General features: G+C 45.1%; 1 protein-coding gene across 4 annotated transcripts in view; it reads right to left on the reverse strand.

Annotated features, from left to right (window-relative positions):
• SH3BP1 (SH3 domain binding protein 1) overlaps positions 1-25,739 on the reverse strand; it is a 75,573-nt gene that overhangs the window by 25,094 nt on the left and 24,740 nt on the right. For all 4 annotated transcript variants that reach the window (XR_012868508.1, XM_075848327.1, XM_075848329.1 and 1 more), the window contains one exon: positions 21,317-21,393. Coding sequence is in view for 3 of the 4 variants with exons in the window: in XM_075848327.1 (XP_075704442.1) it covers positions 21,317-21,393 (77 nt within the window). In the remaining variant the exon portion in view is untranslated. The remainder of the gene's footprint in view (positions 1-21,316; positions 21,394-25,739) is intronic.

Below are 25,739 nucleotides of genomic sequence, written 5' to 3' on the forward strand. Positions count from 1 at the left end.
TCACCTGTATATAACACACAACCACCACACACATCATCACCACTCACCTGTATATAACACACAACCACCACACACATCATCACCACTCACCTGTATATAATACACAACCACCAGACACACATCATCTCCACTCACCTGTATATAATACACAACCACCGCACACATCATCACCACTCACCTGTATATAATACACAACCACCGCACACACCATCACCACTCACCTGTATATAATACACAACCACCGCACACATCATCACCACTCACCTGTATATAATACACAACCACCGCACACATCACCTCCACTCACCTGTATATAATACACAACCACCGCACACATCATCTCCACTCACCTGTATATAATACACAACCACCGCACACATCATCTCCACTCACCTGTATATAATACACAACCACCGCACACATCATCTCCACTCACCTGTATATAATACACAACCACCACACACATCATCTCCACTCACCTGTATATAATACACAACCACCGCACACATCATCTCCACTCACCTGTATATAATACACAACCACCACACACATCATCTCCACTCACCTGTATATAATACACAACCACCACACACATCATCTCCACTCACCTGTATATAATACACAACCACCACACACATCATCACCACTCACCTGTATATAATACACAACCACCACACACATCATCACCACTCACCTGTATATAATACACAACCACCACACACACACCATCACCACTCACCTGTATATAATACACAACCACCACACACATCATCACCACTCACCTGTATATAACACACAACCACCACACACATCATCTCCACTCACCTGTATATAATACACAACCACCGCACACATCATCACCACTCACCTGTATATAATACACAACCACCACACACATCATCACCACTCACCTGTATATAATACACAACCACCACACACACACCATCACCACTCACCTGTATATAATACACAACCACCACACACATCATCACCACTCACCTGTATATAACACACAACCACCACACACATCATCTCCACTCACCTGTATATAATACACAACCACCGCACACATCATCACCACTCACCTGTATATAATACACAACCACCGCACACATCATCACCACTCACCTGTATATAATACACAACCACCGCACACATCATCTCCACTCACCTGTATATAATACACAACCACCGCACACATCATCTCCACTCACCTGTATATAATACACAACCACCACACACATCATCACTCACCTGTATATAACACACAACCACCACACACACCATCACCACTCACCTGTATATAATACACAACCACCGCACACATCATCTCCACTCACCTGTATATAATACACAACCACCACACACATCATCACTCACCTGTATATAACACACAACCACCACACACACCATCACCACTCACCTGTATATAATACACAACCACCGCACACATCATCTCCACTCACCTGTATATAATACACAACCACCACACACATCATCACTCACCTGTATATAATACACAACCACCGCACACACCATCTCCACTCACCTGTATATAATACACAACCACCACACACATCATCTCCACTCACCTGTATATAATACACAACCACCGCACACATCTCCACTCACCTGTATATAATACACAACCACCACACACATCATCTCCACTCACCTGTATATAACACACAACCACCACACACATCATCACCACTCACCTGTATATAATACACAACCACCGCACACATCATCTCCACTCACCTATAGAAACACCGCACTCACCTGTATATATATATATATATATACCATCCACACTCACCTATAGAAACACCGCACTCACATGTATATAATACACAACCACACACACATCATCTCCACTCACCTGTATATAATACACAACCACCACACACACACATCATCTCCACTCACCTGTATATAATACACAACCACCACACACATCTCCACTCACCTATATATAATACACAACCACCACACACACCATCTCCACTCACCTGTATATAATACACAACCACCACACACATCATCACCACTCACCTGTATATAATACACAACCACCACACACATCATCACCACTCACCTGTATATAACACACAACCACCGCACACATCATCACCACTCACCTGTATATAATACACAACCACACACACATCATCTCCACTCACCTGTATATAATACACAACCACCGCACACACATCATCTCCACTCACCTGTATATAATACACAACCACCACACACACCATCTCCACTCACCTGTATATAACACACAACCACCACACACATCATCACCACTCACCTGTATATAATACACAACCACACACACATCATCTCCACTCACCTGTATATAATACACAACCACCGCACACATCATCACCACTCACCTGTATATAATACACAACCACCGCACACATTATCACCACTCACCTGTATATAATACACAACCACCACACACACCATCTCCACTCACCTGTATATAATACACAACCACACACACATCATCTCCACTCACCTGTATATAATACACAACCACCGCACACATTATCACCACTCACCTGTATATAATACACAACCACCACACACATCATCACCACTCACCTGTATATAATACCCAACCACCGCACACATCATCACCACTCACCTGTATATAATACACAACCACCACACACATCATCTCCACTCACCTGTATATAATACACAACCACCGCACACACCATCACCACTCACCTGTATATAATACACAACCACCACACACATCATCACCACTCACCTGTATATAACACACAACCACCACACACATCATCACCACTCACCTGTATATAATACACAACCACCACACAAACCATCACCACTCACCTGTATATAACACACAACCACCACACACATCATCTCCACTCACCTGTATATAATACACAACCACCGCACACATCATCACCACTCACCTGTATATAACACACAACCACCGCACACACCATCACCACTCACCTGTATATAATACACAACCACCGCACACATCATCTCCACTCACCTGTATATAATACACAACCACCGCACACATCATCACTACTCACCTGTATATAATACACAACCACCAGACACACATCATCTCCACTCACCTGTATATAATACACAACCACCACACACATCATCTCCACTCACCTGTATATAATACACAACCACCGCACACATCATCACCACTCACCTGTATATAATACACAACCACCACACACACCATCTCCACTCACCTGTATATAATACACAACCACCGCACACATCATCTCCACTCACCTGTATATAATACACAACCACCACACACATCATCTCCACTCACCTGTATATAATACACAACCACCACACACATCATCTCCACTCACCTGTATATAATACACAACCACCGCACACATCATCATCACTCACCTGTATATAATACACAACCACCACACACATCATCTCCACTCACCTGTATATAATACACAACCACCGCACACATCATCACCACTCACCTGTATATAATACACAACCACCACACACATCATCTCCACTCACCTGTATATAATACACAACCACCGCACACATCATCTCCACTCACCTGTATATAATACACAACCACCGCACACATCATCTCCACTCACCTGTATATAATACACAACCACCGCACACATCATCTCCACTCACCTGTATATAATACACAACCACCGCACACATCATCACTCACCTGTATATAACACACAACCACCGCACACATCATCTCCACTCACCTGTATATAATACACAACCACCGCACACATCATCTCCACTCACCTGTATATAATACACAACCACCGCACACATGATCACCACTCACCTGTATATAATACACAACCACCGCACACATCACCTCCACTCACCTGTATATAACACACAACCACCACACACATCATCACCACTCACCTGTATATAATACACAACCACACACACATCATCTCCACTCACCTATAGAAACACCGCACTCACCTGTATATATATATATATATACCATCCACACTCACCTATAGAAACACCGCACTCACATGTATATAATACACAACCACACACACATCATCTCCACTCACCTGTATATAATACACAACCACCGCACACACCATCACCACTCACCTGTATATAATACACAACCACCGCACACATCATCTCCACTCACCTGTATATAATACACAACCACCGCACACATCATCACCACTCACCTGTATATAATACACAACCACCACACACATCATCACCACTCACCTGTATATAATACACAACCACCGCACACATCATCTCCACTCACCTGTATATAATACACAACCACCGCACACATCATCACCACTCACCTGTATATAATACACAACCACCACACACATCATCACCACTCACCTGTATATAATACACAACCACCGCACACATCATCACCACTCACCTGTATATAATACACAACCACCGCACACATCATCACCACTCACCTGTATATAATACACAACCACCGCACACATCATCACCACTCACCTGTATATAATACACAACCACCACACACATCATCTCCACTCACCTGTATATAATACACAACCACCGCACACATCATCACCACTCACCTGTATATAATACACAACCACCACACACATCATCACCACTCACCTGTATATAATACACAACCACCGCACACATCATCACCACTCACCTGTATATAATACACAACCACCACACACACCATCTCCACTCACCTGTATATAATACACAACCACCGCACACATCATCTCCACTCACCTGTATATAATACACAACCACCACACACACCATCTCCACTCACCTGTATATAACACACAACCACCACACACATCATCACCACTCACCTGTATATAATACACAACCACACACACATCATCTCCACTCACCTGTATATAATACACAACCACCGCACACATCATCACCACTCACCTGTATATAATACACAACCACCACACACATCATCACCACTCACCTGTATATAATACACAACCACCGCACACATCATCTCCACTCACCTGTATATAATACACAACCACCGCACACACCATCACCACTCACCTGTATATAATACCCAACCACCGCACACATCATCACCACTCACCTGTATATAATACACAACCACCACACACATCATCACCACTCACCTGTATATAATACACAACCACCACACACACCATCTCCACTCACCTGTATATAATACACAACCACCACACACATCATCACCACTCACCTGTATATAATACACAACCACCGCACACATCATCACCACTCACCTGTATATAATACACAACCACCGCACACACCATCTCCACTCACCTGTATATAATACACAACCACCGCACACATCATCACCACTCACCTGTATATAATACACAACCACCGCACACATCATCACCACTCACCTGTATATAATACACAACCACCGCACACATCATCACCACTCACCTGTATATAATACACAACCACCGCACACATCATCTCCACTCACCTGTATATAATACACAACCACCACACACATCATCACCACTCACCTGTATATAATACACAACCACCGCACACACATCATCTCCACTCACCTGTATATAACACACAACCACCACACACATCATCACCACTCACCTGTATATAATACACAACCACCGCACACATCATCACCACTCACCTGTATATAATACACAACCACCGCACACATCATCACCACTCACCTGTATATAATACACAACCACCGCACACATCATCACCACTCACCTGTATATAATACACAACCACCGCACACATCATCTCCACTCACCTGTATATAATACACAACCACCGCACACATCATCACCACTCACCTGTATATAATACACAACCACCACACACACCATCACCACTCACCTGTATATAACACACAACCACCGCACACATCATCTCCACTCACCTGTATATAACACACAACCACCGCACACATCATCTCCACTCACCTGTATATAATACACAACCACCGCACACATCATCTCCACTCACCTGTATATAATACACAACCACCACACACCTCATCACCACTCACCTGTATATAATACACAACCACCACACACACCATCACCACTCACCTGTATATAATACACAACCACCGCACACATCATCACCACTCACCTGTATATAATACACAACCACCACACACATCATCTCCACTCACCTGTATATAATACACAACCACCACACACACCATCACCACTCACCTGTATATAATACACAACCACCACACACATCATCACCACTCACCTGTATATAATACACAACCACCACACACACCATCACCACTCACCTGTATATAACACACAACCACCGCACACATCATCACCACTCACCTGTATATAATACACAACCACCACACACATCATCTCCACTCACCTGTATATAATACACAACCACCGCACACATCATCACCACTCACCTGTATATAATACACAACCACCGCACACATCATCTCCACTCACCTGTATATAATACACAACCACCACACACATCACCACTCACCTGTATATAATACACAACCACCACACACATCATCTCCACTCACCTGTATATAATACACAACCACCACACACATCATCTCCACTCACCTGTATATAACACACAACCACCGCACACATCATCTCCACTCACCTGTATATAATACACAACCACCACACACATCATCACCACTCACCTGTATATAATACACAACCACCGCACACATCATCACCACTCACCTGTATATAATACACAACCACCGCACACATCATCTCCACTCACCTGTATATAATACACAACCACCGCACACATCATCACCACTCACCTGTATATAATACACAACCACCGCACACACCATCTCCACTCACCTGTATATAATACACAACCACCGCACACACCATCACCACTCACCTGTATATAATACACAACCACCACACACACATCATCTCCACTCACCTGTATATAATACACAACCACCGCACACATCATCTCCACTCACCTGTATATAATACACAACCACCAGACACACATCATCACCACTCACCTGTATATAATACACAACCACCGCACACATCATCACCACTCACCTGTATATAATACACAACCACCACACACATCATCTCCACTCACCTGTATATAATACACAACCACCACACACATCATCTCCACTCACCTGTATATAATACACAACCACCGCACACATCATCTCCACTCACCTGTATATAATACACAACCACCGCACACATCATCTCCACTCACCTGTATATAATACACAACCACCGCACACATCATCACCACTCACCTGTATATAATACACAACCACCGCACACATCATCTCCACTCACCTGTATATAATACACAACCACCGCACACATCATCACCACTCACCTGTATATAATACACAACCACCGCACACATCATCTCCACTCACCTGTATATAATACACAACCACCGCACACATCATCTCCACTCACCTGTATATAATACACAACCACCACACACATCATCACCACTCACCTGTATATAATACACAACCACCGCACACATCATCTCCACTCACCTGTATATAATACACAACCACCACACACATCATCTCCACTCACCTGTATATAATACACAACCACCACACACATCATCTCCACTCACCTGTATATAATACACAACCACCACACACATCATCTCCACTCACCTGTATATAATACACAACCACCACACACATCACCACCACTCACCTGTATATAATACACAACCACCACACACATCACCACCACTCACCTGTATATAATACACAACCACCACACACATCATCACCACTCACCTGTATATAATACACAACCACCGCACACATCATCTCCACTCACCTGTATATAATACACAACCACCACACACATCATCACCACTCACCTGTATATAATACACAACCACCGCACACACCATCACCACTCACCTGTATATAATACACAACCACCGCACACATCATCTCCACTCACCTGTATATAATACACAACCACCACACACATCATCTCCACTCACCTGTATATAATACACAACCACCACACACATCATCACCACTCACCTGTATATAATACACAACCACCGCACACACCATCACCACTCACCTGTATATAATACACAACCACCGCACACATCATCACCACTCACCTGTATATAATACACAACCACCACACACATCATCTCCACTCACCTGTATATAATACACAACCACCGCACACATCATCTCCACTCACCTGTATATAATACACAACCACCACACACATCATCTCCACTCACCTGTATATAATACACAACCACCACACACATCATCTCCACTCACCTGTATATAATACACAACCACCGCACACACCATCTCCACTCACCTGTATATAATACACAACCACCGCACACATCATCACCACTCACCTGTATATAATACACAACCACCACACACATCATCTCCACTCACCTGTATATAATACACAACCACCACACACATCATCTCCACTCACCTGTATATAATACACAACCACCGCACACATCATCACCACTCACCTGTATATAATACACAACCACCACACACATCATCACCACTCACCTGTATATAATACACAACCACCGCACACATCATCACCACTCACCTGTATATAACACACAACCACCGCACACATCATCTCCACTCACCTGTATATAATACACAACCACCGCACACATCATCTCCACTCACCTGTATATAATACACAACCACCGCACACATCATCACCACTCACCTGTATATAACACACAACCACCGCACACATCATCTCCACTCACCTGTATATAATACACAACCACCGCACACATCATCTCCACTCACCTGTATATAATACACAACCACCACACACCTCATCACCACTCACCTGTATATAATACACAACCACCACACACACCATCACCACTCACCTGTATATAATACACAACCACCGCACACATCATCACCACTCACCTGTATATAATACACAACCACCACACACATCATCACCACTCACCTGTATATAATACAGAACCACCGCACACATCATCTCCACTCACCTGTATATAATACACAACCACCGCACACATCACCACTCACCTGTATATAATACACAACCACCACACACACCATCACCACTCACCTGTATATAACACACAACCACCGCACACACATCATCACCACTCACCTGTATATAATACACAACCACCGCACACATCATCTCCACTCACCTGTATATAATACACAACCACCGCACACATCATCTCCACTCACCTGTATATAATACACAACCACCGCACACATCATCTCCACTCACCTGTATATAATACACAACCACCGCACACATCATCACCACTCACCTGTATATAATACACAACCACCGCACACATCATCTCCACTCACCTGTATATAATACACAACCACCGCACACATCATCACCACTCACCTGTATATAATACACAACCACCGCACACATCTCCACTCACCTGTATATAATACACAACCACCGCACACATCATCACCACTCACCTGTATATAATACACAACCACCACACACATCATCACCACTCACCTGTATATAATACACAACCACCACACACATCTCCACTCACCTGTATATAATACACAACCACCGCACACATCATCACCACTCACCTGTATATAATACACAACCACCACACACACCATCTCCACTCACCTGTATATAATACACAACCACCACACACATCATCACCACTCACCTGTATATAATACACAACCACCACACACATCATCTCCACTCACCTGTATATAATACACAACCACCGCACACATCATCTCCACTCACCTGTATATAATACACAACCACCGCACACATCATCACCACTCACCTGTATATAATACACAACCACCACACACATCATCTCCACTCACCTGTATATAATACACAACCACCGCACACATCATCTCCACTCACCTGTATATAATACACAACCACCGCACACATCATCTCCACTCACCTGTATATAATACACAACCACCGCACACACCATCTCCACTCACCTGTATATAATACACAACCACCGCACACATCATCTCCACTCACCTGTATATAATACACAACCACCGCACACATCATCACCACTCACCTGTATATAATACACAACCACCGCACACATCATCACCACTCACCTGTATATAATACACAACCACCGCACACATCATCACCACTCACCTGTATATAATACACAACCACCGCACACATCATCACCACTCACCTGTATATAATACACAACCACCGCACACATCATCTCCACTCACCTGTATATAATACACAACCACCGCACACATCTCCACTCACCTGTATATAATACACAACCACCACACACATCATCACCACTCACCTGTATATAATACACAACCACCGCACACATCATCACCACTCACCTGTATATAATACACAACCACCGCACACATCATCACCACTCACCTGTATATAATACACAACCACCGCACACATCATCACCACTCACCTGTATATAACACACAACCACCACACACATCTCCACTCACCTGTATATAATACACAACCACCGCACACATCATCACCACTCACCTGTATATAATACACAACCACCGCACACATCATCACCACTCACCTGTATATAATACACAACCACCGCACACATCATCTCCACTCACCTGTATATAATACACAACCACCGCACACATCATCACCACTCACCTGTATATAATACACAACCACCACACACATCTCCACTCACCTGTATATAATACACAACCACCACACACATCATCTCCACTCACCTGTATATAATACACAACCACCGCACACATCATCACCACTCACCTGTATATAATACACAACCACCGCACACATCATCTCCACTCACCTGTATATAATACACAACCACCGCACACACCATCACCACTCACCTGTATATAATACACAACCACCACACACATCTCCACTCACCTGTATATAATACACAACCACCGCACACATCATCTCCACTCACCTGTATATAATACACAACCACCACACACATCATCACCACTCACCTGTATATAATACACAACCACCACACACATCATCACCACTCACCTCTATATAATACACAACCACCGCACACATCATCACCACTCACCTGTATATAATACACAACCACCACACACATCATCTCCACTCACCTGTATATAATACACAACCACCGCACACATCATCTCCACTCACCTGTATATAATACACAACCACCACACACATCACCACTCACCTGTATATAATACACAACCACCGCACACATCATCACCACTCACCTGTATATAATACACAACCACCACACACATCATCTCCACTCACCTGTATATAATACACAACCACCACACACATCATCTCCACTCACCTGTATATAATACACAACCACCACACACATCATCTCCACTCACCTGTATATAATACACAACCACCGCACACATCATCACCACTCACCTGTATATAATACACAACCACCGCACACACCATCACCACTCACCTGTATATAATACACAACCACCACACACATCATCTCCACTCACCTGTATATAATACACAACCACCACACACATCATCACCACTCACCTGTATATAATACACAACCACCACACACATCATCACCACTCACCTGTATATAATACACAACCACCGCACACATCATCTCCACTCACCTGTATATAATACACAACCACCACACACATCACCACTCACCTGTATATAATACACAACCACCGCACACATCATCACCACTCACCTGTATATAATACACAACCACCACACACATCATCTCCACTCACCTGTATATAATACACAACCACCACACACATCATCTCCACTCACCTGTATATAATACACAACCACCACACACATCATCTCCACTCACCTGTATATAATACACAACCACCGCACACATCATCACCACTCACCTGTATATAATACACAACCACCACACACATCATCTCCACTCACCTGTATATAATACACAACCACCACACACATCATCTCCACTCACCTGTATATAATACACAACCACCGCACACATCACCACTCACCTGTATATAATACACAACCACCACACACACCATCACCACTCACCTGTATATAATACACAACCACCACACACATCATCTCCACTCACCTGTATATAATACACAACCACCACACACATCATCTCCACTCACCTGTATATAATACACAACCACCACACACATCATCACCACTCACCTCTATATAATACACAACCACCGCACACATCATCACCACTCACCTGTATATAATACACAACCACCACACACATCATCTCCACTCACCTGTATATAATACACAACCACCGCACACATCATCTCCACTCACCTGTATATAATACACAACCACCGCACACATCATCTCCACTCACCTGTATATAATACACAACCACCGCACACATCATCACCACTCACCTGTATATAATACACAACCACCGCACACATCATCTCCACTCACCTGTATATAATACACAACCACCGCACACATCATCTCCACTCACCTGTATATAATACACAACCACCACACACACCATCACCACTCACCTGTATATAATACACAACCACCACACACATCATCACCACTCACCTGTATATAACACACAACCACCACACACATCATCACCACTCACCTGTATATAATACACAACCACCACACACATCATCTCCACTCACCTGTATATAATACACAACCACCGCACACATCTCCACTCACCTGTATATAATACACAACCACCGCACACATCATCTCCACTCACCTGTATATAATACACAACCACCGCACACATCATCTCCACTCACCTGTATATAATACACAACCACCACACACATCATCTCCACTCACCTGTATATAATACACAACCACCGCACACACCATCACCACTCACCTCTATATAATACACAACCACCGCACACATCATCACCACTCACCTGTATATAACACACAACCACCGCACACACCATCACCACTCACCTGTATATAATACACAACCACCACACACATCATCTCCACTCACCTGTATATAATACACAACCACCGCACACACCATCACCACTCACCTGTATATAATACACAACCACCGCACACATCATCACCACTCACCTGTATATAATACATAACCACCGCACACATCATCTCCACTCACCTGTATATAATACACAACCACCACACACATCATCTCCACTCACCTGTATATAATACACAACAACCGCACACATCATCTCCACTCACCTGTATATAATACACAACCACCGCACACACCATCACCACTCACCTGTATATAATACACAACCACCGCACACATCATCTCCACTCACCTGTATATAATACACAACCACCACACACATCATCTCCACTCACCTGTATATAACACACAACCACCGCACACATCATCTCCACTCACCTGTATATAATACACAACCACCGCACACACCATCACCACTCACCTGTATATAATACACAACCACCGCACACACCATCACCACTCACCTGTATATAATACACAACCACCGCACACACCATCACCACTCACCTCTATATAATACACAACCACCGCACACATCATCTCCACTCACCTGTATATAATACACAACCACCGCACACACCATCACCACTCACCTGTATATAATACACAACCACCACACACATCATCTCCACTCACCTGTATATAATACATAACCACCGCACACATCATCTCCACTCACCTGTATATAATACACAACAACCGCACACATCATCTCCACTCACCTGTATATAATACACAACCACCGCACACACCATCACCATCTCACCTGTATATAATACACAACCACCGCACACATCATCTCCACTCACCTGTATATAATACACAACCACCACACACATCATCTCCACTCACCTGTATATAACACACAACCACCGCACACATCATCTCCACTCACCTGTATATAATACACAACCACCGCACACATCTCCACTCACCTGTATATAATACACAACCACCGCACACATCATCACCACTCACCTGTATATAATACACAACCACCACACACATCATCTCCACTCACCTGTATATAATACACAACCACCGCACACACCATCACCACTCACCTCTATATAATACACAACCACCGCACACATCATCACCACTCACCTGTATATAACACACAACCACCGCACACATCATCTCCACTCACCTGTATATAACACACAACCACCGCACACATCATCACCACTCACCTGTATATAATACACAACCACCGCACACATCATCTCCACTCACCTGTATATAATACACAACCACCACACACATCTCCACTCACCTGTATATAATACACAACCACCACACACACCATCTCCACTCACCTGTATATAATACACAACCACCGCACACATCATCTCCACTCACCTGTATATAATACACAACCACCGCACACATCATCACCACTCACCTGTATATAATACACAACCACCGCACACATCATCTCCACTCACCTGTATATAATACACAACCACCGCACACATCATCACCACTCACCTGTATATAATACACAACCACCACACACATCATCTCCACTCACCTGTATATAATACACAACCACCACACACACCATCACCACTCACCTGTATATAATACACAACCACCACACACATCATCACCACTCACCTGTATATAATACACAACCACCACACACACCATCACCACTCACCTGTATATAATACACAACCACCACACACATCATCACCACTCACCTGTATATAACACACAACCACCACACACATCATCACCACTCACCTGTATATAATACACAACCACCACACACATCATCACCACTCACCTGTATATAATACACAACCACCACACACATCATCACCACTCACCTGTATATAATACACAACCACCGCACACATCATCTCCACTCACCTGTATATAATACACAACCACCGCACACATCATCTCCACTCACCTGTATATAATACACAACCACCGCACACATCATCTCCACTCACCTGTATATAACACACAACCACCACACACATCATCTCCACTCACCTGTATATAATACACAACCACCGCACACATCATCTCCACTCACCTATATATAATACACAACCACCGCACACATCATCACCACTCACCTGTATATAATACACAACCACCGCACACACCATCACCACTCACCTGTATATAATACACAACCACCACACACATCATCACCACTCACCTGTATATAATACACAACCACCACACACATCATCACCACTCACCTGTATATAATACACAACCACCGCACACATCATCACCACTCACCTGTATATAACACACAACCACCACACACATCATCACCACTCACCTGTATATAATACACAACCACCGCACACATCATCACCACTCACCTGTATATAACACACAACCACCACACACATCATCACCACTCACCTGTATATAATACACAACCACCGCACACACCATCACCACTCACCTGTATATAATACACAACCACCGCACACATCATCTCCACTCACCTGTATATAATACACAACCACCACACACATCATCTCCACTCACATGTATATAATACACAACCACCACACACATCATCACCACTCACCTGTATATAATACACAACCACCACACACATCATCACTACTCACCTGTATATAATACACAACCACCGCACACACCATCTCCACTCACCTGTATATAATACACAACCACCGCACACATCATCTCCACTCACCTGTATATAACACACAACCACCACACACATCATCACCACTCACCTGTATATAATACACAACCACCGCACACACCATCACCACTCACCTGTATATAATACACAACAACCGCACACATCATCTCCACTCACCTGTATATAATACACAACCACCGCACACACCATCACCACTCACCTGTATATAATACACAACCACCGCACACATCATCACCACTCACCTGTATATAATACACAACCACCGCACACATCATCACCACTCACCTGTATATAATACACAACCACCGCACACACCATCACCACTCACCTGTATATAATACACAACAACCACCGCACACACCATCACCACTCACCTGTATATAATACACAACCACCGCACACATCATCTCCACTCACCTGTATATAATACACAACCACCGCACACATCATCTCCACTCACCTGTATATAATACACAACCACCGCACACATCATCTCCACTCACCTGTATATAATACACAACCACCACACACATCATCTCCACTCACCTGTATATAATACACAACCACCACACACATCACCACTCACCTGTATATAATACACAACCACCACACACATCATCTCCACTCACCTGTATATAATACACAACCACCGCACACATCATCTCCACTCACCTGTATATAATACACAACCACCGCACACATCACCACCACTCACCTGTATATAATACACAACCACCACACACACATCACCACTCACCTGTATATAATACACAACCACCGCACACATCATCTCCACTCACCTGTATATAATACACAACCACCGCACACATCACCACCACTCACCTGTATATAATACACAACCACCGCACACACCATCACCACTCACCTGTATATAATACACAACCACCGCACACATCATCTCCACTCACCTGTATATAATACACAACCACCACACACATCATCTCCACTCACCTGTATATAATACACAACCACCACACACATCATCACCACTCACCTGTATATAATACACAACCACCGCACACACCATCTCCACTCACCTGTATATAATACACAACCACCGCACACACCATCTCCACTCACCTGTATATAATACACAACCACCGCACACATCATCACCACTCACCTGTATATAATACACAACCACCACACACATCATCTCCACTCACCTGTATATAATACACAACCACCACACACATCATCACCACTCACCTGTATATAATACACAACCACCGCACACACCATCTCCACTCACCTGTATATAATACACAACCACCGCACACACCATCTCCACTCACCTGTATATAATACACAACCACCGCACACATCATCACCACTCACCTGTATATAATACACAACCACCGCACACATCATCTCCACTCACCTGTATATAATACACAACCACCACACACATCATCTCCACTCACCTGTATATAATACATAACCACCGCACACATCATCTCCACTCACCTGTATATAATACACAACCACCGCACACATCATCTCCACTCACCTGTATATAATACACAACCACCGCACACATCATCACCACTCACCTGTATATAATACACAACCACCGCACACATCATCTCCACTCACCTGTATATAATACACAACCACCACACACATCATCTCCACTCACCTGTATATAATACACAACCACCACACACACCATCTCCACTCACCTGTATATAATACACAACCACCGCACACATCATCTCCACTCACCTGTATATAATACACAACCACCACACACATCATCACCACTCACCTGTATATAATACACAACCACCGCACACACCATCACCACTCACCTGTATATAATACACAACCACCGCACACATCATCTCCACTCACCTGTATATAATACACAACCACCACACACATCATCTCCACTCACCTGTATATAATACACAACCACCACACACATCATCACCACTCACCTGTATATAATACACAACCACCGCACACACCATCTCCACTCACCTGTATATAATACACAACCACCGCACACATCATCTCCACTCACCTGTATATAATACACAACCACCACACACATCATCACCACTCACCTGTATATAATACACAACCACCGCACACATCTCCACTCACCTGTATATAACACACAACCACCACACACATCATCACCACTCACCTGTATATAATACACAACCACCGCACACATCATCTCCACTCACCTATAGAAACACCGCACTCACCTGTATATATATATATATATATACCATCCACACTCACCTATAGAAACACCGCACTCACATGTATATAATACACAACCACACACACATCATCTCCACTCACCTGTATATAATACACAACCACCACACACACACATCATCTCCACTCACCTGTATATAATACACAACCACCGCACACATCATCTCCACTCACCTGTATATAATACACAACCACCGCACACACCATCACCACTCACCTGTATATAATACACAACCACCACACACATCATCACCACTCACCTGTATATAATACACAACCACCGCACACATCATCACCACTCACCTGTATATAATACACAACCACCGCACACATCATCACCACTCACCTGTATATAATACACAACCACCACACACATCATCACCACTCACCTTTATATAATACACAACCACCACACACATCATCTCCACTCACCTGTATATAATACACAACCACCGCACACATCATCTCCACTCACCTGTATATAATACACAACCACCGCACACACCATCACCACTCACCTGTATATAATACACAACCACCGCACACATCATCACCACTCACCTGTATATAATACACAACCACCACACACACCATCACCACTCACCTGTATATAATACACAACCACCGCACACATCATCACCACTCACCTGTATATAATACACAACCACCACACACACCATCTCCACTCACCTGTATATAATACACAACCACCGCACACATCTCCACTCACCTGTATATAATACACAACCACCGCACACATCATCACCACTCACCTGTATATAATACACAACCACCGCACACATCATCTCCACTCACCTGTATATAATACACAACAACCGCACACATCATCTCCACTCACCTGTATATAATACACAACCACCGCACACATCATCTCCACTCACCTGTATATAATACACAACCACCACACACATCATCTCCACTCACCTGTATATAATACACAACCACCGCACACATCACCACTCACCTGTATATAATACACAACCACCGCACACATCATCATCACTCACCTGTATATAACACACAACCACCACACACATCATCACCACTCACCTGTATATAACACACAACCACCACACACACCATCTCCACTCACCTGTATATAATACACAACCACCACACACATCATCACCACTCACCTGTATATAACACACAACCACCGCACACATCATCACCACTCACCTGTATATAACACACAACCACCGCACACATCATCACCACTCACCTGTATATAATACACAACCACACACACATCATCTCCACTCACCTGTATATAACACACAACCACCGCACACACCATCACCACTCACCTGTATATAATACACAACCACCACACACACCATCTCCACTCACCTGTATATAATACACAACCACCACACACACCATCTCCACTCACCTATATATAATACACAACCACCGCACACATCATCACCACTCACCTGTATATAACACACAACCACCGCACACATCATCTCCACTCACCTGTATATAACACACAACCACCGCACACATCATCACCACTCACCTGTATATAATACACAACCACCGCACACATCATCACCACTCACCTGTATATAATACACAACCACCACACACATCACCTCCACTCACCTGTATATAATACACAACCACCGCACACATCACTACTCACCTGTATATAATACACAACCACCGCACACATCACCACTCACCTGTATATAATACACAACCACCGCACACATCATCACCACTCACCAGTATATAATACACAACCACCACACACATCATCTCCACTCACCTGTATATAATACACAACCACCACACACATCATCTCCACTCACCTGTATATAATACACAACCACCAGACACACATCATCACCACTCACCTGTATATAATACACAACCACCGCACACATCATCTCCACTCACCTGTATATAATACACAACCACCAGACACACATCATCACCACTCACCTGTATATAATACACAACCACCGCACACATCATCACCACTCACCTGTATATAATACACAACCACCGCACACATCATCTCCACTCACCTGTATATAATACACAACCACCGCACACACCATCACCACTCACCTGTATATAATACACAACCACCGCACACATCATCTCCACTCACCTGTATATAATACACAACCACCGCACACATCATCTCCACTCACCTGTATATAATACACAACCACCGCACACATCATCACCACTCACCTGTATATAATACACAACCACCGCACACATCATCTCCACTCACCTGTATATAATACACAACCACCGCACACATCATCACCACTCACCTGTATATAATACACAACCACCACACACATCATCTCCACTCACCTGTATATAATACACAACCACCACACACACCATCTCCACTCACCTGTATATAATACACAACCACCGCACACATCATCTCCACTCACCTGTATATAATACACAACCACCGCACACATCATCTCCACTCACCTGTATATAATACACAACCACCACACACATCATCTCCACTCACATGTATATAATACACAACCACCACACACATCATCACCACTCACCTGTATATAATACACAACCACCACACACATCATCACTACTCACCTGTATATAATACACAACCACCGCACACACCATCTCCACTCACCTGTATATAATACACAACCACCGCACACATCATCACCACTCACCTGTATATAATACACAACCACCGCACACACCATCACCACTCACCTGTATATAATACACAACAACCGCACACATCATCTCCACTCACCTGTATATAATACACAACCACCGCACACACCATCACCACTCACCTGTATATAATACACAACCACCGCACACATCATCACCACTCACCTGTATATAATACACAACCACCGCACACATCATCACCACTCACCTGTATATAATACACAACCACCGCACACACCATCACCACTCACCTGTATATAATACACAACAACCACCGCACACACCATCACCACTCACCTGTATATAATACACAACCACCGCACACATCATCTCCACTCACCTGTATATAATACACAACCACCGCACACATCATCTCCACTCACCTGTATATAATACACAACCACCGCACACATCATCTCCACTCACCTGTATATAATACACAACCACCACACACATCATCTCCACTCACCTGTATATAATACACAACCACCACACACATCACCACTCACCTGTATATAATACACAACCACCACACACACACACACACACACACCCATCATCTCCACTCACCTTGTCCTCGCACTGTTCCAGTCGGTCAGCAGTTTTTGGAGCTGTCTCCTATGTTTTAGAATTGTGGGTAATTCGTCCTGAGGAGGAGAGATGAAGTTTTATACGTCAGCATTAGAAGACCAGAGCTGACGGGGGGTGGGGGGGGGTGCAGGTTACAGCGTAATGTATGGGGCTGAAGTTGTCTTATTGTGAAGTTTAGCATTTACTGTAATGCAGGTAAGGGGATATTAATATGGGAGTTGCGGGGGGGGGGGGGGGGACGTTCCCATCGTATGCATCAGAATGAATAGAAATAATAATTTTATCGTATAAAGCAATAACGGTGAATTGACCACTAAATCCTCGTCATCCTCATCTGAGGACAACATGGGACAGGAATGAGTATAGAAATGAATTAGAGACTGATCCTGCACTAGAAGTGCAGTTAGGGCAGAGACCGCAGAGTTGGTGTCACGATCTGTGGGAATGAGGACCCACTGGGCCGTACCGATGTAGCGGGATAGAAGCCGGCCAAACAGTGCACCAGGTCAATGTCTATATAGTCCAAGCACAAGGGACCTGTAGCAGTTCAGACAGTAGTAACGGCCAGGCTCAGGGGGGACCTTGGGAGCAGACACCAGGCGTGACCGGGGGCACAACACGACTCCAACTTTCTAAAGCACAGGAACAAGGTAGCACGGGATACAAGATACAGGTACAGGAACATTGAGAACAGGATAACACTAAGGGACCCTTTGCAAGACTAATACGAGTAAACACAACAACGCTCAGGCAATGAGTGAAAGGGCAGAGCCCCTTTTATAGTCCAGGGTGATCATGGGCAAATTAGAGATACTTTTCATGTGCACGCACTGGCCCTTTAAGGCCGGGCACGAGCGTGAGCGCCCACCCTACGGGACCCAGTGAAGCAAGGCGGAGATGCCTAGGAAGGAGAGGCCAGCCAGCACTCAGAGTCATGGCCACGGCCGTCGAGGGCTGAGTAGGACCGACGGTCCGCGGCCATGGCCGTTACAGTATCCCACCCCTTATGCCCACTCTTCTTAGGACCAGAGTGAGAGAGAAATTTACTAATGAGGGTAGGGGCATTAAGGTTCTGTTCTGGCTCCCAGGACCCCTCCTCAGGACCAAACCCTCTCCAGTCCACCAAATAGAAAGTTCTTCCTCCTACCCTCTTGCAGTCCAGGATCTCCTTAACCTCAAACATGTCAAATAAACCGCTGGGAGCCACTGCGGGACCAGGAGTCTTACTATACGGTTCAGGACCACTGGTTTCAGGAGGGACACATGAAAGGAGTTGGGGATTCTGAGGGTAGGAGGCAGCCGCAGCCTATAGGAGACAGTGTTAATCTGTTGCAGAATCTCAGAAGGTCCGAGGAACCTGGGAGCAAACTTGTATGAGGACACCTTCAAGCGAATGTTCCGAGAGGACAGCCAGACTTTAGTCCCCGGAAGATACTGAGGCGGCTCTCTTCTCCTAGTGCCTTTCGCTTCATGCGATCTACTGCCAGCAAAATAGAGGACCGGGTCTGTTGCCAGATTTGCAGGAAGTCCCCATATGCAGAGTGAGCAGCGGGTACCTGAGATGAAGTCGACACAGGAAGAGGGACTCTGGGATGTTGACTGTACACGATGTGAAACGGAGTGGAAGTGGTGGACTCGCTTGTGTGGTTGTTGTATGAAAAAACTCGGCCCATGGAAGAAGCTGTAGCCAGTTATCGTGCTGTGAAGAGATGAAGTGGCGGAGATAATTTTCCATGATCTGGTTGATCCTCTCAACTTGCCCATTGGACTGGGGGTGATAGGCTGAGGAAAAGTCCAAACTCACCTCCAGGAGTTTACAGAGGGCTCTCCAGAACTTAGAGGTAAACTGAACACCCCGATCTGACACGATGTGAAGAGACAAGCCATGCAAGCGAAAGATGTGCTGAATGAAGAGACTCGCCAGACGAGGAGCAGAAGGTAGGCCGGGCAGCGGGATAAAATGTGCCATCTTAGAGAACCGGTCCACCACCACCCAGACAGTCCTGCTGAGAGAGGAAGGTCTGTGACAAAGTCCATCGCAATGTTCTGCCAGGGGGCATTGGGCACAGTCAGAGGTTGGAGCAGGCCGGCCGGCTTAGTGAGCAACTTTGTTTGCAGTGCACACAGTGCAGGACGAGACTAAGTCCACAGTGCCCCGCCAGTTTGGAGCTGTGTCCCCAGTGAAGGATTCTCCTCCTGTCTGCCAACCGTACAAAAGTCCTCCCCGGGGGACTTTTTGGATGAAGTTTGATGCGGACCCAGAGTCCAGATAGGCAGAGACCCGGTGCACTATGGTCACGGGAATGGACAGTTTTGAAGATAATTTTTTATTCAGCCTAGGGCTGTCTCTCCAACCATTCCTAGGCATTGGAGTTTTTTACCCCTCTGAGGGCACAAACGCACAACATGGCCTCCGAGGCTGCAATACAGACCAAGTCCCGAAGTACGTCTGCGGTGTTTCTCCTGGGCAGACAGTTTGAGCTGGTCCACCTGCATAGGCTCCTCTGGTGGAACAACTGGTGAGGGAAACAGAGATTGCTGGAAGGTAGGAGCCAGCTTAGGGAATCTTCTCTCCCGACAAACCTCTTGGGTTCGCTCCTGGATCCTCATGTCAATCTGGGTGGCTAGAAGAATGAGGTCATCCAGGGTAGGTGGCAGGTCACGAGCGGCAAGCTCGTCCTTAATTTTAAACGACAGTCCCTGCCAGAATGTAGCAGCCAAGGCCTCGTTGTTCCAGGACAGCTCTGCCGCCAGGGTACGTAACTGAATGGCGTAATCGCCCATGGAGGTGTCCCCCTGGCAAAGGATCAGAAGAGAAACAGCTGCTGAGGTGTCTTGTCCAGGTTCCTCAAATACCGTGCGACAAGTCTGTAACTAATACTGGAAGTCACGGGTCTCCGGTCCCGGACGTTCCCAGATGGGAATCGCCCATGGTAGGGCCTTGCCAGTAAGGAGTGAGACTATAAATGTGATCCTTGTGCCATCAGAAGAAAATGCTCTGGCATATAGACTGAAGTGGATCTGGAACTGGTGCAGAAATCCCCTGCAGGTCCTCGCGTCTCCGTCGTAGCGAGCAGGTAGTGGCAGCGAGAATCGGGAGTCAACACAGGTACTGACAGGAGGAACAACCGTAGCGGGATAGCAGCTGGCCAAACAGTGTACCAAGTCAATGTCTATATAGTCCAAGCACAAGGGACCTGTAGCAGTTCAGACAGTAGTAACGGCCAGGCTCAGATGGGACCTTCGCAGCAGACACCAGGCGCGGTGTAACACAGCAGGTGTGACTGGGGGCGCAACACGACTCCAACTTTCTAAGGCACAGGAACAAGGTAGCACGGGATACAGGTACAGGAACATTGGGAACAGGATAACACTAAGGGACCCTTTGCAAGACTAACACAAGTAAACACAACAACGCTCAGGCAATGAGAGAAAGGGCAGAGCCCCTTTTATAGTCCAGGGTTATCATGGGCTAATTAGAGATACTTTTCATAAGCGCACTGGCCCTTTGAGGCCGGGCGCGAGCACCCTATGGGACCCAGTGAAGCAAGGCGGAAGTGAGTGCTGGGGTCTCCTAGGAAGGAGATGCCAGCCAGCATTCACAGTGCTGCGGCTGTCGAGGGGTGAGTAGGAACGATGGGCCGCGACCCTGGCCATTATAGTTGGGTAGGGATTTGGATAAGATTGTTAGGGAGCGGAGTTTACTTTAATGGGTCACTGCAGCAAAATCCCTAGATAAGGCCCGGACAGCTTACTAGGCATCATCGGCCCTCAGCATTATAGGGCCCCACTATTGCAACTTAACATTCCAACGGTCATCAAGGGAAAAGACGGGCAGAAAAATAATGGCCCAGAATTTCACTATTGGTAGCCTCATGTTACCGCAGCTGTAACCTCTGCCCATGGAGAGGGAACCCCGTAACCCCCCATGTCTGTCACTGAAGCAACTTTCCATAGGGGACATTATTAGTCTTATCCTGACTGTTGTAGACTACACCACCCATTAGCCTGAAGCAGCGGCATTATCTAGCATCTCTGTTATTAAGGGGCTGAAGTTCTAGTCACGATTTCCATAAGACTCGGCTTTCCTTGTAAGATCCTGTCTGACCAGGGCACCCAATTGGTGTCAGACATGGTCCACATGAAACTCCACCGCTGTGGAGCAAGTCTCTTTAGGGGACCAGTAAGACGTCAAGCAAAAGGAGAACAGGAAGTCTGTGATGTGTCATCGAGCTCTGGTCCCATTAGCAAAGCATCTTGCCGGAGCCGGGGAACATGCGGCAGCCACCTCATCCAGTCCCTCATTCAGCGCACCCACGGGCATCACCTGTAGATACCTGTAACCACAGATAGCAATAGCAGACAGGATACAGGCCGACAACAGATAGCAACAGCAGACAGG

The sequence above is a fragment of the Rhinoderma darwinii genome, unplaced genomic scaffold, assembly GCF_050947455.1.
Source record: "Rhinoderma darwinii isolate aRhiDar2 unplaced genomic scaffold, aRhiDar2.hap1 Scaffold_35, whole genome shotgun sequence".
NCBI lineage: Eukaryota > Metazoa > Chordata > Amphibia > Anura > Rhinodermatidae > Rhinoderma > Rhinoderma darwinii.